General features: G+C 42.2%; 1 protein-coding gene across 1 annotated transcript in view; it reads right to left on the reverse strand.

The window, feature by feature from the left end:
- Nucleotides 1-1130: 1130 nt before the first annotated feature.
- LOC311242140 (fibulin-1-like) overlaps nt 1131-27204 on the reverse strand; it is a gene marked incomplete at both ends in the record, with an annotated part of 67466 nt that continues 41392 nt past the window's right edge. The window contains 6 exons of the mRNA XM_084331093.1: nt 1131-1270; nt 1743-1883; nt 9380-9522; nt 22393-22516; nt 25119-25250; nt 25776-25895. Coding sequence (XP_084187219.1) covers nt 1131-1270; nt 1743-1883; nt 9380-9522; nt 22393-22516; nt 25119-25250; nt 25776-25895 — 800 coding nt within the window. The remainder of the gene's footprint in view (nt 1271-1742; nt 1884-9379; nt 9523-22392; nt 22517-25118; nt 25251-25775; nt 25896-27204) is intronic.

Consider the following 27204-nt stretch of genomic DNA (forward strand, 5'->3'; position numbering starts at 1 on the left):
TCATCTTTCTTTGAACACCTTTGTATCCACGACCAGAGTCGCCGCTCACTGTACTTCATACCAAAGGAAAGTAAGTTGTCGAATACATTTCGAATAGGACTTGAGAAAAACAACAACAACTAAAAACCACCTCACTTTGTTAAAGAGGCCCATCTTGATTTGCCACAAATAGAGTCATTTCAATCTCTCAGAGGAGTACTTGGACCACTGTTTTGGTTTTCTGGATAATGGAAATAGAACCATGCAGGTGGAAGTCTGAATGACATGTGTCTGAATGACTTCCACTTCCATTGACCACAAGCATCGCTAACACATTCTACCTCCTATTTCTCTATAAACCCAAACACTGGCGCTGGTGATGGGTTCACTCGTGGTTTGTGACTAATCAGACCGGCTCTTGAAGCTTTAGTGTGTGTATGGCAAGCTAAATCAGGCACACCTCAAATAGTCCATATATATATATATACTGTGCCCAGGTCTGTTTCATATGGCCGTTTAGGTTTGTAAAATACTTCAATACTACCAAAATGATGATACCAAAGATCCTGAAGGCTGAATTTGTAAAGATTACGACAGGCTGGCCTCCTCAGGTGGTACCTTGGACAGCTCCATGTCTATAGGATGGCCTCCTCAGGTCGTACCTTGGACAGCTCCATGTCTATAGGATGGCCTCCTCAGGTCGTACCTTGGACAGCTCCATGTCTATAGGATGGCCTCCTCAGGTGGTACCTTGGACAGCTCCATGTCTATAGGATGGCCTCCACAGGTGGTACCTTGGACAGCTCCATGTCTATAGGATGGCCTCCTCAGGTGGTACCTTGGACAGCTCCATGTCTATAGGATGGCCTCCTCAGGTGGTACCTTGGTCAGCTCCATGTCTATAGGATGGCCTCCACAGGTGGTACCTTGGACAGCTCCATGTCTATAGGATGGCCTCCACAGGTGGTACCTTGGACAGCTCCATGTCTATAGGCTGGGTACCTTGGACAGCTCCATGTCTATCAGCCGGCAGTTGTTGTGGTACCGGGATATTGCTTGGTATTGTGATACTTTGGTTGTACTGTAATATTCCACATGTGAATTCAGACCCCCCCCCCCCCCCCCCCCCCCCCCACCATCCCCCTGCCCACTCAGAACCAAAACTCTGAGATGAAGACATGGATGATGATGATGTTGCGGTGAGAGATGACTCGATCTTTGATGTAGGTCATGGACACCTCCACCACGATGTTCCTGGGTCCTGCGATGGGCTTCACCTGCCGGACAACACCTGGCAACACAAGCAGGGGGATTTTATTTAACCTTTATTTAACCAGGCAGGTCCATTAAGAACAAATTCTTATTTTCAATGACGGCCTGGCGAGAGGACAAAAGGTCCCCTTGGTTCCTAACGGGGAAAGGGGACAAAAACGAAATAAAATAAATAGAAAATAGACAGATGGTACATACATCACAGAGGTAAGGGAAATAATTAAAACAGACATCAAAACAACCAGAGTCCTTAAAAGAAGTGTTAACACAGGGAACATCTAGTGAGATGACTTTCACAATGTGGTTTTAGGTTCTGGGCCATATGATCAAAATATTTCCCTTTTTTATAGTATAATGATATGTTTCCAGTTTTTTTTCTTTTGCAATACAATTAACATGGAAATCAACAGTTGTGATTGGAGGGTCAGGTAAAGAGGGCGGAGCTTGGAATAGGTTCAATTAGCAGCCCTGTCTCTCTCTCTCTCTCTTACCCATAATCATGTTGTTGGGGGAGCGCTTCACAACATCGAAGGAGAACTGGTCGTCTGCGGCCACGATGTCAAAGAAAACATCAGGGCTCCCGGGTAAGTTGGGTGAGTTGGGTGAAGTCATGGTCTTCAGGTAAACTATCTCTGATGGCAGAATGAGTTTAAAGTGTAAATAAAATCTAATCGTTCAGATTCAAGAGGTTTATTTGTCACATACATACCAGGGCATACAGTGAAATGCGGGTGGTCATGCCTGCATCGATTGTGCAATAATACTAATAATAAAATAGACATAGAAAACTAAGATAGTCGGCGCCAATGTGTCCTGCCAAGCAAATCAAACACTTTGCTTAGGGACGCTGTAGTCCACGCTAGAGGGATTTTTTTTTAATAATTTAAAATAATTAAAATAATAATTAATTGTCACTTTATGCAGGTGCACCCTCATGCCTGTGGAGGTCAAACTCATGGTATGCAATTTTTGTGGAACTCTTTCCCTTCTGTGCACAGAAGCATCACTTACTAGAGGTCAAAGGTTATAGTAGTATAACCAGAGACCATCTATAGGGGACGGAGCACTGCAGTTGTTTTGAATGTAACACTAACACTAAAGATGGCAAACAAACAAAACTACTTGCTACAAAACAAACATATTCAGAGAAAATAATTAAAGGGGAACTATTTTACTATTTCTTTCACTATTTGGGCAATTTTACACAATTCCTGTGAGTCTATGGAACACCTCTGTAATATATATATTTTTTTTATTCATTGTTTTGTATTTCTAATCAAGTCCTCAAAAACAGCATTTTTCTACCTCAAGATCTCGAGCTGTTTTGAGCCTGGGCTCCTAAACCACTGCGCAGCGTCGTGTTCGCCTGAACATTAACATGCAGCAGTGTCTATATGACATCACATATAGGCACATTTTCAAACGACTCAGTTCAGTGAGGGTGAATATTGTGAGAGGAGAATTGGAAGAATGCGCCAATATGAGAATTTTGAGACATAGATCATATTAATATAAGTTCACATAGGTAGGAAACAATGCTAAACACTCAAAAAGGCCATTTATAAGATAGTTCCCCTTTAAATGTGTATGTCGAGTAAAAACTATACTTTACTGCATGTTGAGGTGAAATGTGAGCAACTTCTCTCTCAAGAGACCTGACCCCCTTCTACACATGCTGCCATCTAGTGGTTTCCTTAGGCCCTGTCCACACGCACGTGGGGTGTTACAGAGCCTTAATGTGCGCCTTAGTTACCATGGCAACCACTCAATGCTAGGGTTGCAGTCTGTGCAGACAGATGCCTATCTCTGACCATACAATACCAAATAGGCTTTTAGGAGAGGCTGACAAGGCATTATTAAAATGTATCCAGCATTTGTATTATCCACCCATGATTTTTATTTGATTCGATTTAATTAAGGATCCCCATTAGCTGGTGCCATAGCAACCAGCTAGTCTTCCTGGGGTCCACACAAAAAAAAACATACAAAAACAATTATTGTTGCAAAACAAAATTATTAAAAGTCAGTACTCAACACACAATGCATAATGAAGCTAACAAATAATATCGCTAAAATTACATGCGAGCAAAGAAACAGAAAACGAAATAAAAATACTTTACAATGTTAAATACAATTTAAGATTATTTTTTTAAGTAAATGTACTGTAAATGCAGCAGAGGTTTTGAGGCAGGTTATTCCAAAGAGTCAATGATCAAAAAATGTAATATCTCCTTAAAGCGTTGGTTTTTGGACCTGGTAATTCAAGCTGCCCATTACTGGAACCTCTAGTGTAATGATCATGCACAGTATTACTATAAACAATCTGTTTATGTATAAAAACAGGAGTTTTACTGCTCATGACCAACTTGAACAGCACAAGTGTATTAAAAGTAGAGGTGGGCATAGATTAAATTTTTTAATCTAGATTAATCTATCTGCAATCCTGGATTTAATCTAGATTAATCTAGATTAAAATGGCGGGGAAAAAAATCTGCCGAAGGCATTCAAAATATATGTGTTCTACCCAAATAATGACCAGAAGTAAGTCCTTACTTTTTCTTTCCTCCTTATGTTTCTCAGGCCAGGTGGCCCATTACACCATGAGCCCATCTCCCGTTTCCAAAATGTATTACAGACTGTTTGAAAAAGCTGTTTTGCTATGATAATTGGTAATGAAATATCAAAATAATGTTCAATAAGATGTACTTGTGTTTAATAAGTTGTTTTATTCAGAAGTTAACACAAATAAATAATATTACCAGTACAGTACAGTATCTAGCACACTCTCAGGAGCAAAACAGAAAGAAGCATTTCAAACTTGAACTATGTGACATGGCTTGACTCAATCAGTCCAATCTCTATTTCTCCTTCTTCCACCAGTCACTCAGGCAGACCAGCTTGTTTTATGTAGAGGTGTCTACTTATAGTGCCTATAATATTTTTCCCGTTGGGTGCCAGACAGGGCCAAACCCTGCCAATGCAAATCAACTGCTCCAGTGGAGTTGCTCAGTGGCCAATGGTGTCAACTGTGGTTGTACTGGGCAGCTCCCAGGTGTGAATGGAACTGTGTGAATGTGAAGCAGGGCGTTCCTGAAAAAGAGCATCTGTGCTCAGCGAACCTACCCTGGGTAAATAAAAGAAAAAAAGAAAAAAAAACATAAAAAAAAAAATTGTTTTTAGATTAACTGCGTCAATTATATTATCGCGCGATACTAGTATCGCGTTAACGCAGCACGTTAACGCCGTTAACGGCCCAGCTCTAATTAAAAGACAACCTATTTTCAACGTTAAGCCAAGAGAGGCAGGCATGCATACGGCTCACATTAGACCTTAGTGAGCAGCCCAGTACCAACCGTGCTGCCCTGTTCTGGACCACCTGGAGCTTCCTGAGGTCACCACTGGCAGCAGATGACCACATCGTAGAGCAATAGTCAAGATGACATAAAACTAAAATTTAAACTATCTGACATAAAAGGGGACGGGCAACAAAAGAAGCACATTTCCTGGAAATGACAATTGCTCTTCCCATTTTCAAAACAATATAATTAATATGGTGAGACCAAGACAGAGTGCAATCCAGCATCACTCCAAGGAGTTTAGTACTTTCAACTTGTTGAACTGCCGATTGATTATGATTATTGTCACATACGTGCAGGGCTTGACATTAACACCTGACCACCGGCCAAATGCTGGTAGAATTCGGCTGTGGCCGGTAACTCTGTCATTCTACCGGCCACAGTGGCCGGTGACCTTTTTTCTATGAAAAAAAAACATTGTAGTCTACAAAAGGCATCGGCAATAATTAAGTCAATCCAAGTGATACTACATAATACTACAACTCCCACAACAATTCGGAAAAGTGCATTACCGGCCAGATCCTGGTAGTGGTGCTGTCTCGAGAATGGAGTACTCCTTGTTTTCAGACCAGATGTAAAATTTTTTCATTCAGGCCTACTTTTTCTGTTAGCGTGAAGCTATGCCTTCATCAGATCGCATGGAATACCTTTTGCGATGCCGAATTCAGTATGCAGTAAAGGAATATAGCATCAGCCAATGGACATATCGATCTACCAGATGGCGATCAATAACTGGGAAATCCTTTTTGGAATCCAACCGGCCACAGGTAAGAACGATTTCATGCTGATCAGACCTTGATAGCATAGCCAACCAGCCGATGAATGAATGAAAACTTTATTTAACAGATTGCAGAATGGGTACAATACAGTACGGCTCAATACACACAATTGTTAAGGGGATGCAGACCAGAGAAAGACATTTGTCTTGTTTACATCAGGGTCCCCCATTTTCAATTTATAGTGACATTTATGACATACACAACATACATGACATCATGACACATCAGTGTATGATGCTACAATAACGAATGCCGTTATTGGTAATCAATAATCAGAAACAACGTCCCCCGCCCCCCCCCCCCCTTTTCATGCATTCATGGTGGAACATGATACCGATCATATGCATTTTGATTTGAAACCTATTCATCATCATGCTATAAAATGGGAACGTATTGATGAAAAAATTATTTAGTGTGGTGATTTTTGGCTGGTGAAAATGCTGAGTGGCTAGTGACTTTGGAAAACCACTAGCCACAGTGGCTAGTGAGCCAAAAAGTTAATGTCAAGCCCTGCGTACGTGGGTTGTTCATTATCATTATTGCCATATTTGTAACACCATGTAAACATCAGGTTAGTATATGTAATATGTGTTAATGGTATGTGGTGTGTGTCATGGTATTAATGCCTGTTCCTTTCTTTCTTTGTCAGGTGCCAAACAGATACCGATATTTTCCGATATCACATTTTAATGCCGATATCGGCCGATAATATCGGTAGGCCGATAATATCGGACATCCCTACTATATATATATATTTGTAAACTGTATGCCATTGCCACTTTGTGTGGACTTGTACTTTAGGTACATTTGCTGGGTGGTTCCCAGTACCAACCTCTGGTTGGTTGGTTAGTGTCTGTGGACGCTGATATTCGTTTACTTTATTATACTTACCTTGTTTGTTCTCCCCTTACCCTTTTTCCCTGTTTGTCTATTTGTTGTGGGTTTCATTCCCCTCTTGCATTATAATAAATATCATTTACCTTTTGGAAAACGCATTTGTTTGTTTACTTGCCTACCGGGACCTGTGCTTAAAGCACCTTACTGGACGGGCAGGTATATTTTATATGGTCATAGACCTTTGTACATGACAATTATAAAAAAGGAACGTAAAAAATTCATCGTGGTGGATCTGGTGTTGATGAATGAACACAGAGATTTACATTTTGTCATTTGAGAGAGATGACAGACTGATGAAGATATAACGTTGCTTTAAGAGCACTGGTGGTGGAGAATCAGATGTTTACATTATGCTCCATTTCTTTTCTGTATTCTGTTTTATATCATTTATATATATGCTGCCATAATAAGGCCTACATTTTATGAGTGACCTCGGTATGAGAGTCTTTCCCTCTCCCTCTCTTTGAGCATGAGTCACAAAAGCACCATTCTGTTCTGTTCCATCCTACTAGGGTAAAGTACACATGTGAAAATCTGCATTAGCCTACATTTCATTGCTGCCATGAATGAAGCAAGACACTTCAGGATTTAGCTCTGCTCCTCTGCCTGCACGCATGTCCAATCAACTTTGGAATGGCTGTCTTGACAGGTGCGGCACTGGAGACATTAACCACCAGGACGTCTCCGCTTACAAACCATAACGTCGCAACCGATAATTCACCACATCCAATTCCCCTTCTACCACTATGACCGGTCTTTAAAAACCATCACACGTATTAATATTTCACTTTTTAAAGCAAGTAAAAAAAAATAAAAATCTGCGGGTTTGGATTCTCTCCTTTCAGCCGAGCATTATATCCGTAGTTAAGGCGTCTTTCCAAGACATCCAGAGGCGGTGTAAATATAGTTCCAAAATGAAAATCCAACCAACGTCCTGGCCGTGTCTCCTCCACGTGTTTATCACGTCTTACTACGATTCTTCGACCATTTTAAAATATAATGTCATCTATATTATCGATATTCTAAGGGTTCTTTCCTCCACATTGCCTGTGGTGCATTTTTTCCTATTGCTAGGTTTTAGTGAGTTTTTCCTTACCTTCGCGTGGGGTATGTCTGGGAGTGTTGCATTTATTTTAAATTGTTTGAAGTTTATGGTGTTTTCGTTTTGTTCTTGATTTATTGTGATGTTTCCTCTTGACTTGTTTAAAGAAGACGTGTCCGGCCCATGGGGACATTAACATGTGTTGTCGGGCCTTACAAATACATTTGATTTGATTTGATATCAATATTAGTAGTTTTGTTTCGTGTTGTTGGTATTAACTCATCTGTTTGATCCATGATGAATCAGGTGTCCCACACCATAGATCACTTTTAGCATTCAGCTAACTCACCACTTGATATTTAATGGAGGTAACAGCCGTATGACTGTGCATAGCCCTGCCTGTGCATGCATACTATGTGACTGTTCAACTTAGATACATGTTCAGAACTGTATAGACAGGTTTCTCGTCCACGTCAGACTCGCATCGAGGGAAAAAGGATCATAATCCTGGTCAGAACAACAGGGCAGACTACAATATATTTGCATTAGTTAGCCACGGTAGCAATCTAAACAATCAATCCATGAAAAAGCTAGATATGTAAAAGGTGAAAGACTCACACTCAGCCATGCTGATTTGGTTAAATGACATCCAGCCGTTTTCACTTGAAAGGACCTTTAGTCAGGGGAGTGCCATGGTTTTTCCATAGAGCTCCATTACACTTTTAGTCAGGGGAGTGCCATGGTTTCTCCAAGAGCTCCATTATACTTTTAGTCAGGGGAGTGCCATGGTTTCTCCAAGAGCTCCATTATACTTTTAGTCAGGGGAGTGCCATGGTTTCTCCATAGAGCTCCATTATACTTTTAGTCAGGGGAGTGCCATGGTTTCTCCATAGAGCTCCATTATACTTTTAGTCAGGGGAGTGCCATGGTTTCTCCATAGAGCTCCATTATACTTTTAGTCAGGGGAGTGCCATGGTTTCTCCATAGAGCTCCATTATACTTTTAGTCAGGGGAGTGCCATGGTTTCTCCATAGAGCTCCATTATACTTTTAGTCAGGGGAGTGCCATGGTTTCTCCATAGAGTTCCATTATACTTTTAGTCAGGGGAGTGCCATGGTTTCTCCATAGAGTTCCATTATACTTTTAGTCAGGGAAGTGCCATGGTTTCTCCATAGAGCTCCATTACACTTTTAGTCAGGGGAGTGTCATGGTTTCTCCATAGAGTTCCATTATACTTTTAGTCAGGGAAGTGCCATGGTTTCTCCATAGAGCTCCATTATACTTTTAGTCAGGGGAGTGCCATGGTTTCTCCATAGAGTTCCATTATACTTTTAGTCAGGGGAGTGCCATGGTTTCTCCATAGAGTTCCATTATACTTTTAGTCAGGGGAGTGCCATGGTTTCTCCATAGAGCTCCATTATACTTTTAGTCAGGGGAGTGCCATGGTTTCTCCATAGAGCTCCATTATACTTTTAGTCAGGGGAGTGCCATGGTTTCTCCATAGAGCTCCATTATACTTTTAGTCAGGGGAGTGTAATGGTTTCTCCATAGAGTTCCATTATACTTTTAGTCAGGGGAGTGCCATGGTTTCTCCATAGAGTTCCATTATACTTTTAGTCAGGGGAGTGCCATGGTTTCTCTATAGAGCTCCATTATACTTTTAGTCAGGGGAGTGCCATGGTTTCTCCATAGAGCTCCATTATACTTTTAGTCAGGGAGTGCCATGGTTTCTCCATAGAGCTCAAGACCATCAGAACCTTCTGGATACCACTTAACCCTTTCACTGCCACACTACAGAAGGTTAACCCTGTGAACTAATACCTTGTAAGGTTTCCATTGCACACCATTTGAGCTATTGCTGACTGAATCAAGTCCCATTGCTTTTGTGCCTATAATACGTTTATTTTTCTTTATTTTTTTATCTGAATCTTATCAAATCGCACCAAAATGTCATAATGGATCAAATCCTTCAAGGAAATAATACAAATCAAATGGAAACATTAATTGTTACACCGTTCCAATGGTGAATTCCAAAAGGACTGAACTGAACTTACCCTCTGGTGCACTGAACTCCCGGAAGTTAGGCAGAGAGAGGACCGTCTGGGAGATGAGGTGGACAAGGTCCACAGCACAACCAACGTCATTGGGCAGACAGGCCTTGATGCAACGCACGTTGATCGTGCCATCACTTCTGAATCTGAAACAATCAATCAATCAATAAATGAATCAATCAATCAACTGGTGGGTCAACTGCCCCTGCCCTATTTTTTTCCGTGGGTCCCTGAGCACCATTTTTGAATAAAAAAAGAAGAAAATCTAAATAATAATTTTGTGCCAGACATGTGTCATATTTCCTGGCTGAAGGGTGCCTGAAGAGACTTTACCACTATAACATTTACATTTAGCGAACGCTTTTATCCAAAGCGACTTACAAATTAGTCAGCAGGAGGGGTACACCTCTGGCGGCTAAAAGTAAGTGGTATTGTTCGTCAAACATTGTCAAACAAACAAGTGGATAGTAGTATAGAGTATAGTATTAGCACAGTAGGTAGTAGTATAGGCATAGTTGCATAGTAGATAGTAGTATAGAAATAGTAGCAAAGTACATAATAGTAAAAGAGAGCAAAGTACATAATAAAAGACAGGTTTGTTTTTATTCACTTTTTTTATTCACTTTAAATATGCAATTAACCAAAAAGTACTGTATGTTACAAATAGGGATGACCGATATTATCGGCCGATATCGGCATTAAAATGTGATATCGGAAAATTTTTATTTATTTTAATTTTTTACATTTCTATAACCTTTATTTACCCAGGCAAGCAAGTAAGAACAAATTCAGATTTTATTTATTGTCAAAAGTATGCATAATGTTGTGTTAATTCCACAACAAGAGATATGTAATGTTAATTACCTGAAATTATAAAAAAAAAATTGGGGGGGAAACCCTGCATATATCGGTATCGGAAATTAAGAGTTGGACAATATCGGTATAGGTAAAAAAGCCAATATCGAGCATACCTAGTTACAATGGGCTCATAGGGTACAGTACGGAGGTATGGAACTCCTCTCTCCCAGAGGACATACCCCTATCCAGTATGGAACTCTCCTCTCCTATAGGCTGTACTCCTATCCAGTATGGAACTCTCCTCTCCTATAGGCTCTACTCCTATCCAGTATGGAACTCTCCTCTCCTATAGGCTCTACTCCTATCCAGTATGGAACTCTCCTCTCCTATAGGCTCTACTCCTATCCAGTATGGAACTCTCCTCTCCTATAGGCTCTACTCCTATCCAGTATGGAACTCTCCTCTCCTATAGGCTCTACTCCTATCCAGTATGGAACTCTCCTCTCCTATAGGCTGTACTCCTATCCAGTATGGAACTCTCCTCTCCTATAGGCTCTACTCCTATCCAGTATGGAACTCTCCTCTCCTATAGGCTCTACTCCTATCCAGTATGGAACTCTTCTCTCCTATAGGCTCTACTCCTATCCAGTATGGAACTCTCCTCTCCTATAGGCTCTACTCCTATCCAGTATGGAACTCTCCTCTCCTATAGGCTCTACTCCTATCCAGTATGGAACTCTCCTCTCCTATAGGCTGTACTCCTATCCAGTATGGAACTCTCCTCTCCTATAGGCTCTACTCCTATCCAGTATGGAACTCTCCTCTCCTATAGGCTCTACCCCTATCCAGTATGGAACTCTCCTCTCCTATAGGCTCTACTCCTATCCAGTATGGAACTCTCCTCTCCTATAGGCTCTACTCCTATCCAGTATGGAACTCTTCTCTCCTATAGGCTCTACTCCTATCCAGTATGGAACTCTTCTCTCCTATAGGCTCTACTCCTATCCAGTATGGAACTCTTCTCTCCTATAGGCTGTACTCCTATCCAGTATGGAACTCTCCTCTCCTATAGGCTGTACTCCTATCCAGTATGGAACTCTCCTCTCCTATAGGCTCTACTCCTATCCAGTATGGAACTCTCCTCTCCTATAGGCTCTACCCCTATCCAGTATGGAACTCTCCTCTCCTATAGGCTCTACCCCTATCCAGTATGGAACTCTCCTCTCCTATAGGCTGTACTCAGTCCTATCCAGTATGGAACTCTCCTCTCCTATAGGCTGTACTCCTATCCAGTATGGAACTCTTCTCTCCTATAGGCTGTACTCCTATCCAGTATGGAACTCTTCTCTCCTATAGGCTGTACTCCTATCCAGTATGGAACTCTTCTCTCCTATAGGCTGTACTCCTATCCAGTATGGAACTATCCTCTCCTATAGGCTGTACTCCTATCCAGTATGGAACTCTCCTCTCCTATAGGCTCTACTCCTATCCAGTATGGAACTCTCCTCTCCTATAGGCTCTACTCCTATCCAGTATGGAACTCTTCTCTCCTATAGGCTGTACTCCTATCCAGTATGGAACTCTCCTCTCCTATAGGCTGTACTCCTATCCAGTATGGAACTCTCCTCTCCTATAGGCTCTACTCCTATCCAGTATGGAACTCTCCTCTCCTATAGGCTCTACCCCTATCCAGTATGGAACTCTCCTCTCCTATAGGCTGTACTCAGTCCTATCCAGTATGGAACTCTTCTCTCCTATAGGCTGTACTCCTATCCAGTATGGAACTATCCTCTCCTATAGGCTCTACTCCTATCCAGTATGGAACTCTCCTCTCCTATAGGCTCTACTCCTATCCAGTATGGAACTCTTCTCTCCTATAGGCTGTACTCCTATCCAGTATGGAACTCTCCTCTCCTATAGGCTGTACTCCTATCCAGTATGGAACTCTCCTCTCCTATAGGCTCTACTCCTATCCAGTATGGAACTCTCCTCTCCTATAGGCTCTACCCCTATCCAGTATGGAACTCTCCTCTCCTATAGGCTGTACTCAGTCCTATCCAGTATGGAACTCTTCTCTCCTATAGGCTGTACTCCTATCCAGTATGGAACTATCCTCTCCTATAGGCTCTACTCCTATCCAGTATGGAACTCTCCTCTCCTATAGGCTCTACTCCTATCCAGTATGGAACTCTTCTCTCCTATAGGCTGTACTCCTATCCAGTATGGAACTCTCCTCTCCTATAGGCTCTACTCCTATCCAGTATGGAACTCTCCTCTCCTATAGGCTCTACCCCTATCCAGTATGGAACTCTCCTCTCCTATAGGCTGTACTCAGTCCTATCCAGTATGGAACTCTTCTCTCCTATAGGCTCTACTCCTATCCAGTATGGAACTATCCTCTCCTATAGGCTCTACCCCTATCCAGTATGGAACTCTTCTCTCCTATAGGCTCTACCCCTATCCAGTATGGAACTCTTCTCTCCTATAGGCTGTACTCCTATCCAGTATGGAACTATCCTCTCCTATAGGCTGTACCCCTATCCAGTATGGAACTCTTCTCTCCTATAGGCTCTACTCCTATGCAGTATGGAACTATCCTCTCCTATAGGCTCTACCCCTATCCAGTATGGAACTCTTCTCTCCTATAGGCTCTACCCCTATCCAGTATGGAACTCTTCTCTCCTATAGGCTGTACTCCTATCCAGTATGGAAGTCTCCTCTCCTATAGGCCATACCCTATATAGTATGGAACCCTAAAACTAAATAAATAATGTGCAACACTGACCGTTCAGCCAAAATCTATAAGCATAGACATCTTTCTCACTTTCTCTCAGAGCATTCAGGATGACTGTGATTGGTTTAAAGAAATACAAACAAGCCAGAGTGTTTTCCCTATAGCGGAATGGTAATGGGTTCAGCCAGACCTCTCACCAGCACTGGCACAGTGCTAACATAGTGTGGAGAGAGACGCACTACTACTACTAGAGTCTCTCTGAAGACTTGTTGATATTCACACATTGAAACTGAGCTGTAAAATGTTATAGGCAAATTATTATTCACATGATTACAAATTATTAATATTTTTGTGTGGATTCAAGATCCCCATCCAGATTTATATTTTAAACCCTTAACAGAAACCTAGCGTCTCCTCAAGGATACGCTAGACGTGTTTTACAATACATCAAATAAAAAGGGAACCGTTTGTGATAAGAGGGGGGGGGGGGGGGTCTATGCTTTACCACAGTTCTGTAATGGTGTTGTTACGATATTAGGGACTGAAGTACGACATCTGGACACGTCTTCTGGAATGCCTAGAATGTCTTCTGGAATGCCCTCCCCGACTACCTCAGAGCACCACAGACCACTGCTTCCTTTAAGCGACCTTGGGTTCTATGAAAGGCGCTATACAAATTTGATCTATTATTATTATTATTATTTAAAAGAGGACTAAAATCGTACCTCTTCACAAAAGCCTTCTTAGTTTTAAACTTTTAATACATGCCTTGTGTGTTTTATCCCTTTTTTCTATGTTTTTATGCCTTGTTTTACCCTGTAGCACTCTGAGATTTGGTTTCCAAATGTAGAGTGCACTAGAAATTGAATGTATTATTATTATTAGTATTCTCACTTTAGCATTCACTGCAAAAAACAAACAAAAAAGAACCTGCTCAGAACAACGTCCAAATAAAGGGCTGTAACTCACTGAGGAAAAGGTGTATTTGCACCAAACTTTGCATGGGGGTTCAAAACACATCTACATATAACTTTCCAAGTTGAAACAAGGAGATCCTGCAGACCCGTGGTGCTACCTGCGCATGTGTCTTTAACACAATACAATACATGAGTGAGTCTGAGAAACTACTATACTATCTATACTATAGCAATAACAGGTTCAGGTTCAGTACTGATCCAATGTACTATAAACTTTAACTACTGTAGAGTACTGATGCAATGTACTATAAACGTTAACTACTTTAGTGTCCTGATTCAATGTACTGTAAATATTACTGTAGAGTACTGATTCAATGCACTGTAAACTTTAACTACTGTATAGTACGGATTCAATGCACTGTAAACTTTACTGTAGAGCAGTGGTTCTCAAACTGTGGTACGTGTAGCACTGGTGGTACTTGGTGGTACTGCTGGTGGTACTTGGAAAAAAATAAAAATAATAATAATAATAATAATAATATTATAAAAAAAAATATTGTGCAGGCCACTGAACTTAGAAGCAGGCCAGGCCAGTGTTTCTAGTTGCGGCGGCGCGATAGTTAGATAACCTAAGTGGGGAACAACCACAAGATCACTGTAACAGAGAGTAATGCAGTCAGTCATAAATCTTTTTTTCAACTTCAGCCCTGATCATAACCATTTTTATTTTTAGATTTTTTTGTAATGTCAGACTCCCACTTTTCTGAAAAGAGTTGTTGTTAAATCTGACATTACAAAAAATCCATCAAAATCTGTGTTGTTGCTAATCATTGACACATGCCTAACCTGTAATAACCCCCCCCAGAAAAATGTACTTTGCATTTGATATTGAAAATATTTTACTTTGTGTTTCTTTTAACAATAATTTGTGATGCCATCACACAAACTGGCATTTAAAGGGTTACAATTCAAAAATGTATTGAATATGTGTTTTCTTTTTCTTTTTTTTACAATAATTTGTGATGCCCATCACAAACACTGGAATTTAAAGGGTAAAATATCAAAAATTCCTGCACCAGAATGCAGGAAATTAAGTCTTTGTAACAAAATAATTCCTGGTGGGGGACCCCCACTTAGAAAGTGGCCTGACTGGGGCTATATTTCACACTATATTTCCCAGCCTGAATTATTTCCTCAACAACATGCTGTGAGTGTGTGTGTGTGTGTGTGTGTGTGTGTGTGTGTGTGTGTGTGTGTGTGTGTGTGTGTGTGTGTGTGTGTGTGTGTGTGTGTGTGTGTGTGTGTGTGAGAGAGAATGTTAGTTATTATGTTCTCAATGCCCCTTGCATTGTATGAGTTGTGTGGAAGAGTTTGCTAGTTCTAGTGCTACCCCTTTGTACATTGTGGCTGTGTCTGACAAAAGTTAACAATAAATAATGCCATGGTATTAGGAATACATTTGCCTCCTGCGTGAACTGTGCATATCTGAATAGACTGTATTTTAACGTCGGCCATATGGTGGCACTTGGAGAGCCAGCTACGTTCTCAGGTGGTACTTGGTGTAAAAAGTTTGAGAACCACTACTGTAGAGTACTACTGATCCAATGTACTGTAAACGTTACTGTAGAGTAGTGATCCAATGTACCATAAACTTTACTGTAGAGTACTGATCCAATGTCCTGTAAACGTTACTGTAGAGTAGTGATCCAATGTACCATAAACTTTACTGTAGAGTACTGATCCAATGTACTGTACACTATAACTACTGTAGAGTACTGATCCAATGTACTATAAACGTTAACTACTTTAGTCCTGATTCAATGTACTTTAAACTTGAACTACTGTAAAGTAACAAACTGTATAAAACGAATTGTCTAATAGCGTATACTGCCATACTTTTACAGATATATCTTCAATATACTTCAATATGTATTTCTGATCTTATGCATGAGGCTATTTGGTAATTGATTCTAAGTTCTACAATACAGATAACCCTATTTTAGCCTGGCACTGGCCTGATATCCGATACCGGTTTCGGTGTATGTGCTGTGTGTCAGTCAAGAGGGAAACGGAGCTCAGATGGAAAAGATAGATGGGCGGAAGTGTCAGACTTCATTTCGCAGTCATACATACAATCTGACCAAGATGAAACAAGCAACTCACCGCAACACTTAACTTCACCAAAGGAAACCCTTCCGTTTACAGTAGGCTACCCTGCAATTTCATTTGAAAAGATGGATTTGTTTTCTTTCACAGAAGCGGACCTGGCAACACCTGAATAGTCTCCACAGTTTATCAGTGGAACTGAAATGCCGTAAAACGGGGGCCAAGCCATGGAGGCATGTTAGCGAGGGTTCCCCTGAGGTAAGACAGAGAGGCTTTCAACCAGCACTCTCTCCAAAGCCTGTCGGGGGAAATGGGGGGCCTTGTAATTAGCGAGCGAGCGAGCAGGTGGGTCCAAGTTTGTCTTCAAGCTCTGGGGCCAAAGCCACGGGGAGATCGTGCGGTTTCCCCATGCCCGTGCCACGGATGGAAAGAGAGGGGTGAGCGGGGGAGAGTAGAGAAACCCGAGAGACCGTATACAACATCAATGTCATTTGAGGTGACCGGCCCGACGGTAGGACCGGAGCGGCGTGATCTACGATACGGGACATGATCCCCATTATCCACCTCAAAAACATCTGTGTATTTCCGAACTGTAAGTTATATCTATACATCCCCCTCCCAAAAAAAACCATAGGCATGGAGGTGCGGTCTTCTGTACACTCTCTTAACGGGAAGATCTGATCGCTGGAAAAAGTCGTGTGGCGGGGGCCACGTCTAGCTGCTCCTGGTGTTTCAGTATCCGTTACAGCGCCGCTTATTGATAACCGCTCCAACAACAGCAACATCAAAAGCAGAGTCGTAACGTTGCTTCGCCACTAATCGAGAGCCCTGGGGTTTGGCCGAGGCCCAGGTGCCCATAAATAAAGTGCCATGCTTGTTTATATTTCTCTCTCCACTAGAGAGAGAGGGGGGGGGGGGCATCCTTCATCCTCCGTGAAGTCAGATGGGCCACAGGAACGTTTTTATTCAAATTATTAGTGTGGCCACACCGCGTAGGAATGCACGGCACGCACGGAACCGCTGGCAACAATCATATTGGCAGTGCTCCGTCTGGTCTCCGGTGAGAGAGAGAAAGAAAGGTATTTGCCGGTATATCCATTTTAATTGCAAATGTGTACAATCATTATTACACTGTTGAAACTGAGCTGCCATACATGTGTAAATGTTGAAGATTGTGTTTAACCCTTTCACTACCACACTACAGAAGATTAACCCTTTACTATCACACTACAGATGGTTAAAGGGTTAACCTGCTGTCGTGCGGCAGTGAAAGGGGTTAACCTTCTGTATTGTCGCAGTGAAAGGGTTAAACAAGCCTGTCACAGTAATTACTTTACACGACTAAAGGAGCCCATCTAGTGGTAGATGACAGTCAAAACACCCATTATCTATTGTCCTATGTTATCACATTGTTATAGATACATATACACAAAGTAAAAAGAATAATAATAAACTTCAAGACATACAGAAAAGACAAATCAAATACATAGTACTAACCTAGGAACTGAATCTGCGCTCAACATTTTAAGACCTCTTCCATGTCTCATTTTACATCCACCCTAGGTTCCTACAATTTAAATGAGAATGCCACCCATTTTAAGAATTCGCCAAAAACCAATGCAAATTTATTTTGCACAAAATCTCACACACGTCCAAAAACTCTTAAAACAGTTTTGCACACATTCATTTAGTTTGACAGTTATTGACAGTTTGAATATGGCCACTGTGGTGTCTTCAGGTACATTGAATCCAAGGTGTTATGTTGATTACAGCTCAATTCAATGATAAAGTAGCAGTCCCTATAAGACACGGTATGGCAATCTTCATTTCATGGAGCTGTAATTAACAATGTCCCATTGTCATTTGTAATTAACAATGTCATGCCATATAGGTTTTTGGATGTGTGAGATTATTTGCAAAATAAATCAGCATTGGATTTTTGGTGAAATGTCCCTTTTTAAGTTTAGATCTCACACCCAAAATAGGTTTCATATTATAGTATTGCTAACATGTCTGAACCAGAATTTAAACATAATTTGGATGTTAAAGGAACACGCCAACATTTTGGGAAATTAGCTTACCGTCTTCTCCAGAGAGAGAAAGACAAGAAGATAGATACCAGTTTCCTCTCTGTGCGTTCAATAGAAAGCCATCTGGCTGCATGTTAGCCTAGCTTAGCACAATGAATGGAAGCGGACATGACGGGTTAGCCTTCGGGAGAGGTCTGGAGAAGACGATAAGCTAATTTCCCAAAATGTTGGCGTGTTCCTTTAACTACTTTGTCATTGAATTGAGCTGTAATTAACATAACACAAGGATTCAATGTACCTGAAGACGCCACTAGTGGCCATATTCAAACTGTCAATAACTGTCAAACTAAATTAATGTGTGCAAAACTTGTTTTAAAAGAGTTTTTGGACGCGTGTGAGATTTTGTGCAAAATAAATTGGCATTGGTTTTTGGCGAATTCTTAAAATGAGTTAGCTAACATTTTAAAGTCAGACCCAGATTTGACATCGCAAATACAATTTGATTTCTAGCTTCAGGGGAGAGAGGTGCATGGCCACAAATACTGAGAGGAAGTGAATTCCTCAAATGGGACAGTGTTCCCGTTGGGATAACACACACACACACACACTCCCCGACTTCTAAAATGGCAGTCTTCTGGCAGGCTTCTGAAGCGGGTGCTCGTGGGTGACGAACACGGCGATCTCGGCCATGTACAGGTGAGACGTCCCATAGCGGAACAGTCTCATCTCCACCGACAGGAGGAAGTCCCTGGGCGCGGCCAGGGCGCGGCACAGTGAGATCACTCCGCCGTGAGCCTGATCACTCCGCTGAGCGCAGAAGTATCCCTCCTCGTCGCCGGACACGATGTCGAGCCGCATGTCGTCGCCCGCCACATTGTTGGAGGGGCCCATCCGGAAGACGTGCGCCGGGACGGGGGTGTTGGTGGGGAAGGTCACGTTGTAGAAGGAGATCCTCAGCGGCAGATAGAGGCACGACGCCGGGTCCCGTGTGAACTCGCAAGTTACGCGCTCGCAACGGCTGAAAGGGGGGGGGGGGGGGGGGGACAAAACAAACACGCAACGATGGGTGAAGAGAGAGAGAGAGCAAGAGAGAGCGAGAGCGAGAGCGAGAGCGAGAGCGAGAGCGAGAGCGAGAGAGAGAGAGAGAGAGAGAGAGAGAGAGAGAGAGAGAGCAAGAGCAAGAGAGAGAGAGAGAGCAAGAGAGAGAGAGAGAGAGAGATGTTTGGCTGAATGAACCTAGGTGAACCTACACCGGTGGGTGGGCAACTCCAACTGTTAACATTTACCCAGAAGCAAACACATCCAAAACCCAGTGCCATAATTGAGCCAGTGTGCATCACAACACACAATTTATCCTCAAAATATCAATTAGTATTGTACAGTAGTGCTCCTGACAAAAAACTGAGTTGGCGTGATGCACGGAAAACTATATTAATTGACAGCAGAAAGAACGGGACATGTCTCTAATGCAGAGCCTCATGCACAGTGCATTCACACAACATCACACACTAGCAGGGTTTTTTTTATCTACTTTTTCTCCTCAATTTTCTGTATTTTTCTCCCATCCCAATTTAGTCGTTATGCCAATTCCCCCCTCCCCTTCCTGGTCGTTGCGTGCATTTGCCCCCCACTGGTCGGTCTAGGGAGCCCTGAAGTCCATCACATGCTTCCTCCGATACATAGGAGACAGCCAGCAGCATCTTTTCACCTGACAGCGCGGACTCTCACTGGGGAAGTGTAAAGCGTGGGAGGCTCACACTACCTTCCCCAATTCCCTCCCTCGCTGTGCAGGCGCCCTGACCGACCTGTAGGAGTCGCTGTTTACAACGACCAGGATACAACCCACCGGCTTCCCTCCCGCTGACACTGCCAATTGTGTCAGTATGACGACCGGCCAAGCCGGAGGCACCGCTGACAGCCGGATTCAATACCAGTGTCTCTGCGGTGGTAGACAGACGCTTAGTCCGCTGTGCTACCCGGCCGCCATTTGTTTTATTTTTTATAAATAATTAGCCATGGTAAAGGTTATGTATCAACATGGGACAACGTTTGTACTTGCTATTTTTTCATCTACATAATTTCATGGTGCTGTAATTAACACAACACAAGGATTCAATGTCCCCAATTACATCACTGGTGGCCATATTCAAACTCCTTTACTCTCAATAACTGTCAAACTAAAATAATGTGTGCAAAACTGTTTAGAGTGTTCGGATGTGTGAGAGATTATGTGCAAAATAAATCAGCATTGTCTTTTGGTGAAGTGCCCTTTTAAATAATATCATGGTATAATCCAATTTAAACCATGATACCGACGGTAATACCATGGTATTTGTTTTGGTAACAAAAAATTATATAAATACCATGATGATACCTTTTTGGAAATACCGTCTACTTCTGTGAGGGTATTTCAATTGGTCACATATTTTATTTAGCATCATTTAGCTGACGCTTTTATCCAAAGCAACTTACAAGTTCTGCAACGACACAAGTCATCAGGAAGGGCACAACTCTATCAGCTGAGTAACAATGTTCATCAAAGTGTTGAGTGCTACAGTGTAGGTTAGTTTATTAGGACACGTGCGTGCATGACAGTAAGGTTAGTTAGGGTTAGATTTTCTTTTACTAATGCAACAGATCTGAAACAGATGTGTATATCAGTGGTGGGAGTCAAACTCTGGAATTCTCTTTATAATGAGTTGAAGTACTGTAAAAATATTTTCCAACTAAAAAAGACTTTTAAAGACAGAACAATGAGAACATATGAACAGCAGGTATACATTTCTCTGTATCTGATTTTATTTATTTTTTGTTTTTTTCTCTTTTCCATGCATCTGAGGTTCGTGACGCAGGTTTTTTTTTGTTTTGTTTATTGGTAGCTATAGCATTATTACCGTTATTATTGTTATTATTATTCATGGTCATATTATCATTATTATTATTATTGTTATCATAGTTATGGTAATGATTATTATAATATTATTATTATATGGTATGAAGCTGTAAGGTGCACTTGAGCTGACCATTATGTTAAAATAAATATGGAAGGGGGCAGGAAACACAAGTTTTCTTCATCCTGCTCCTTTTCGGCCATGGGTGCATCATGTTAAAAAAAAAGATGTCGGTGATATTGTGCAAAGATGAACTGTACCCCCATGTACGAAACAAAATAAAATGAATGAATGAATGACTGAATGCGCTTGTTTCAAAACAAAGTGAAGTGACTATTTCACTTGTTTTTTGAAAATAACGATTTTAAGATTCAATATAAACCTAAAGGGTATAGGTTCTGAATGTTGGAGCCCTAGCTCCGTTTCGTATTCCTGCATGCTGATGTCCAAGAGCCCCTTTTTCACCACAATCCATGGTGTGCTTTATAGCCACTTAGAGCCGCAATACTAATGTCAAGTTAATGGGGCCAAGGTAAACGCACCAACCACATCATTGGTAAGTAGGAAATAGGGCTTTTAGTTTTTTCGCCGTGTGGTGAGCGAGAGACAGGAGCAACATCTTAACTCAGTAACAGCATGTGTGCATGCATGTGTGTGTGTGTGTGTGTGTGTGTGTGTGTGTGTGTGTGTGTGTGTGTGTGTGCGTGGATGTGTGCATGCGTATGTGTGTGTGTGCGCGCGTGTGTTCAGTAAAGCTGTTAAGATGTTAGAGTCTCTCAGGATGGAATCTACACAGTAGAGCTGTTAACATTTACATTAGTCATTTAGCTGACGCTTTTTGGATTTGGAATGATGCAATTATCAAATCGCTAAAAAATATATATATTTTTTTACATTAATTTAACCAGGAAGTCCCATTGAGATACAAGATCGGTTTGGGAGATGGAGGTAAGGGGTTTTAGATTGTGTGTTGTGAAGTTTAGACTTCAGAGAGGGAGAGTAAAGTACAGAAAAAAAGGTACCGTTCGCTACCGGTATCGATTCCCAGGTAAAAAGAAACATTTTCAGGCTCGGTGTCCTGAAAAGAACCCACCGCGTAGGCCAGATGCAAGCCGCATTTTACAATAAACCTCTGTGGGGCTGCTTAAAAACAATTTTATAATCGCAAATATAATCGCAATCGCAATATCCGTCAGAAAAATCGCAATTAGATTATTTCCCAAATTCGTGCAGCCCTACTACACAGTAGAGCTGTTAAGATGTTAGTCTCTCAGGATGGAATCTACACAGTAGAGCTGTTAAGATGTTAGTCTCTCAGGATGGAATCTACACAGTAGAGCTGTTAAGATGTTAGTCTCTCAGGATGGAATCTACACAGTAGAGCTGTTAAGATGTTAGTCTCTCAGGATGGAATCTACACAGTAGAGCTGTTAAGATGTTAGAATCCCCCCGGGGGGGGGGGGGGGGGGGGGGGGACTCTACATAATTTGGAGCAGATGTTGAGATGGGGGGGACACTGATGGGGACATGTGGCTCTCACCCGTCTCCTGCCTTGCGGAAGTTGACCGGACACTGGAGGGACAAACAGCGGAATCCTCCCTGGACGTTGAAGCAGCTCTGAGAGACGGAGCAGGTGTGAGTTCCTGCCACGCACTCGTCAATGTCTAGAACAGAGAAAACAGAGGTTTGGCCACAATGAAGTTGTATTTCTTTACTTTTGATGGAGCTAGTCCCCTCCAGAGAGAACAAGAATGAGCATTTTTTTCTATAAAAAAAAAAAAAAAAAATGAGAATTTTGTCAACTTTAATGTGGTCTAAAAACATTTCTTCCATAAGTAGTTTATGACACTGCCAGGTTTGTACTTAGTACTTCTAGGACTACTTGCAAAAATAATATGAACTACTTTTACTGTCTACTTTTTCAGTAATTTGATTTTCAAAGTTCTCTCCAGAGAACAAGAATGAGCATTTTCGTCTAACTTTGATGTGGGATAAAAATAATTTCTTCCATAAGTAGTTTATGAAACTAGTGACCCAGCAACTATCAAACCTCTTAACTTGGAATATACCTGTACACCCCTCTGTACTACTGCTGAATGATGTTTTTGAGTGGGCAGTACATCCACAGCTAAAGAGATTGGTTTTATCGGGGTATCACAGTGGCTAAAAAGCTGATAGCATCACGATGGTTCAAACCGGAAAAAATGTGTCGAAAGGTCTGGATTATTACATATCTCGATGTGATCTATCAAGAAATATCTACAGCAAGAATTTTGGGTCTCAATGAATCCAAAATGACACTGTGGTTAGAAGTGGTGGAGAAAATAAAAGCTAGCATATAATGGTAATGTCTGGTTAGGAGCGAGGGAAAATGGATGGATTATCCAATGGGGGGTCCGGAAGGGGGGGGTACGAGCTGGAGCATATGTGTGTAGGTTTTTAGATAACAGGTATTAAGGGTATATCCTATATAAGACAATTAAATAAAATGTGATTTCATTTCATTGGATGTGCACTGACAAATAATGCTTGTATATCTTATCGTGTGTTGTCATGTTTGTTTATGTGTTTGTTTAAAAAATAATAAAAAAATAAAATACAAAAAAAAAGTAGTTTATGAAACTGCCATGTTTGTACTTAGTACATCTTAGACTACTGGCAAAAATAATATAAACTACTTTTAATGTGTACTTTTTTAGTCATTTGATTTTCAAAGTCCTCTCCAGAGAACAAGAATGAGCATTTTCGTCTAACTTTGATGTGGGCTAAAAAGCATTTCTTCTACAAGTAGTTTATGGAACTGCCAGGTTTGTACTGAGAACTTCTAGGACTACGTGCAAACATAATATGAACTACTTTTACTGTGTACTTTTTTAGTCATTTGAGTTTCAAAGTCCCCTCCAGAGAGAACAAGAATGAGCATTTTTTTCAACGGACAATGCGCTCGTCACCAACGCAAGAGACACTGGTATCGAATCCAGCTGTCAGCGTTGCTTCCGGCTTGGCCGGCCGTCATACTGGCTCGATTGGCAGTGTGAGAGAGGGGGAAGCCGGTAGGTGGGTCTGGGTCGTTGTGGACAGCGACTCCTACAGTTCGGTCGGGGGGCCTGCACAGCGAGGGAAAGATCTAAGAGAGGTAGTGTGACCTTCCACACGTTACACTCTCCCAGTGAGAGTCCACGCTGCCAGGTGAAAAGAAGTGGTGGGCTGGGTACACATGTGTCGGAGAAAGCATGTGATAGTCTCCGCCCTCCCAGACCGACGGTAGGGGGTAGAGTGCGCAACGACCAGGAAGGGGATTTGGAATTGGCATAACGACTAACATTGGGAGGGGAGAAAAACGGAAAAACAAGGAGGAAAAAAGATAATAAAAAAGAAATATATATATATATATAATTTAACTTTAATGTGGAAAATCAAATTACTGAAAAAGTAGACAGTAAAAGTAGTTCATATTATTTTTGCAAGTAGTCCTAGAAGTACTCAGTACAAACCTGGGAGTGTCATGAACTACTTATGGAAGAAATGTTTTTTAGACCACATGAAATTTGATAAAAATGCTCATTCCTGTTCTCTCTGGAGGGGACTTTGAAACTCAAATTACTAAAAAAGTACACAGTAAAAGTAGTTCATATGTTTGCAAGTAGTCTAAGAAGTACTAAGTACAAACATGGCAGTTCTTCACCAAATTTGTAAATGACTGCCCGATTTCCCTTTTTCTTTCTTTCTCTCCTTTTGATTATTATTTTGTTGTTATTAAAGGAGCTCCCGTCTATACGGAGCTACTGAGCAGTTTTGATCCCGTAGCTAGACTGGCTGACGCGCCGTTCTACTTCCTGGTCTGATACCAAAACAGTCCTTTGTCCCAATGATACGTGCAGGCAGCTTTACTGGGAAAATGGTATTTATTTCCCCTCACCGTCAAACAGAATGTCTTCATAAACTGAAAATAATAATGAATACAATAACTAATTACATACAAACATTTCGACCTGTGACCTGCGTCGTGCGTGCGGTCAAAAACCATTGCCCTTTCCGGGTCAAAACTCCTCCTCATACAGGTGTACCTGACGCTTAAATAAAAGAAGCGCCACCCCCTGGTCACATAAATCCACTGCACATTAAATCCATTTTGGCCGTTACAGTTGTTATAGTTCCCTGTTCCCCTCCCTTAGCTGCCCCCTCCTGTTAAGCGCCTTGGGTCTCCTGAAAGGCACTATATAAATTTAAGATATTATTATTATTATTATTATGTAGTCTCCTGACCTTGGCACATGCGTCCGTTGGGGGAGAGTGTGTAGCCCGTAGGAGGACAGGTGCAGTAGAAACTGCCTGGAGCGTTGGCACAGCGGTAAGAGCACACGTGACCCCCGGTAGGCAGCGCACACTCATCAATGTCTGATAACAGAAAAGATTACATTAGATTCAAATGTATTGTCATTGTACAGCACAGTACAGTAGTACAGCACAAGTACAGTACAACGGAAATAAGTTGTCATCTAACCAGAGTGCAAATGTAACAGTAAAGTGCATCAACAATATACAATGCACAAGTGATTAAATGGAATATAATGTATATAACAAGCTACAGAGTAAATATGCTAATCTGTTGTATGTACGGTATTAAGCCATATTGGCCAGTGGTATAATAAGAAAACTATTAAACTAGCCTCATCTGTGGTTCACACAGGCTCTGTACCTTGAACAAGGTCTTCTAATATCAATTTCTCTCAGCTAAGGCATGGGGATTTTGAATTTCGACGCAGCAGTGCGTAAAAAGAAAATAGATTCACTAGCCAAAACTACCTTAGTATTGCAGCTCAGGTCACCTGACATGACCAGCTTCAGTGCATTTTCATAGTGGCTCTTAAAGCCCTTGAGAAGAACTTTTGACATCCTATATAAACCTCGGTCCAACATTACCTTCACATGTGATCCCATCAATGTCGCTGAGCTGGTAGCCACGGCGACAGTAGCACTGGTAGGAACCGTAGACGTTAGCGCACTCCTGGCTGCAAGGGTTGGTATCGCACTCATTCACATCTGGTAAACCAAGAGTAAACAGGGTTGTCAGAGAGGAACTGCTACACACAGCCTGAAACACACTCCCACAGAGCTGTCTCTACGCCTGTACGTCACACAGCCTGAAACACACTCCTACGGAGAGCTGCCTGTACGTCACACAGCCTGAAACACACTCCTACACAGAGCTGCCTGTATGTCACAGCATGAAACACACTCCTACACAGAGCTGCCTCTACGCCTGTACGTCACACAACCTGAAACACACTCCTACACAGAGATGCCTCTACGCCTGTACATCACACAGCTTGAAACACACTCCTACACAGAGCTGCCTCTACGCCTGTACGTCACACAGCCTGAAACACACTCCTACACAGAGCTGCCTCTACGCCTGTACGTCACACAGCCTGAAACACACTCCTACACAGAGCTGCCTCTCTGCCTGTACGTCACACAGGCTGAAACACACTCCTACACAGAGCTGCCTCTACGCCTGTACGTCACACAGCTTGAAACACACTCCTACACAGAGCTGCCTCTACGCCTGTACGTCACACAGCCTGAAACACACTCCTACACAGAGCTGCCTCTACGCCTGTACGTCACACAGCCTGAAACACACTCCTACACAGAGCTGTCTCTACGCCTGTACGTCACACAGCCTGAAACACACTCCTACACAGAGCTGCCTCTCCGCCTGTACGTCACACAGCCTGAAACACACTCCTACACAGAGCTGCCTCTCTGCCTGTACGTCACACAGGCTGAAACACACTCCTACACAGAGCTGCCTCTCTGCCTGTACGTCACACAGGCTGAAACACACTCCTACACAGAGCTGCCTCTACGCCTGTACGTCACACAGCTTGAAACATACTCCTACACAGAGCTGCCTCTACGCCTGTACGTCACACAGCCTGAAACACACTCCTACACAGAGCTGCCTCTACGCCTGTACGTCACACAGCCTGAAACACACTCCTACACAGAGCTGCCTCTCCGCCTGTACGTCACACAGCCTGAAACACACTCCTACACAGAGCTGCCTCTACGCCTGTACGTCACACAGCCTGAAACACACTCCTACACAGAGCTGCCTCTACGCCTGTACGTCACACAGCCTGAAACACACTCCTACACAGAGCTGCCTCTCCGCCTGTACGTCACACAGCCTGAAACACACTCCTACACAGAGCTGTCTCTACGCCTGTACGTCACACAGCCTGAAACACACTCCTACACAGAGCTGCCTCTCCGCCTGTACGTCACACAGCCTGAAACACACTCCTACACAGAGCTGCCTCTACGCCTGTACGTCACACAGTCT

This window comes from Notolepis coatsorum, assembly GCF_963971535.1.
Source record: "Notolepis coatsorum genome assembly, chromosome: 15".
NCBI classification, from domain to species: domain Eukaryota; kingdom Metazoa; phylum Chordata; class Actinopteri; order Aulopiformes; family Paralepididae; genus Notolepis; species Notolepis coatsorum.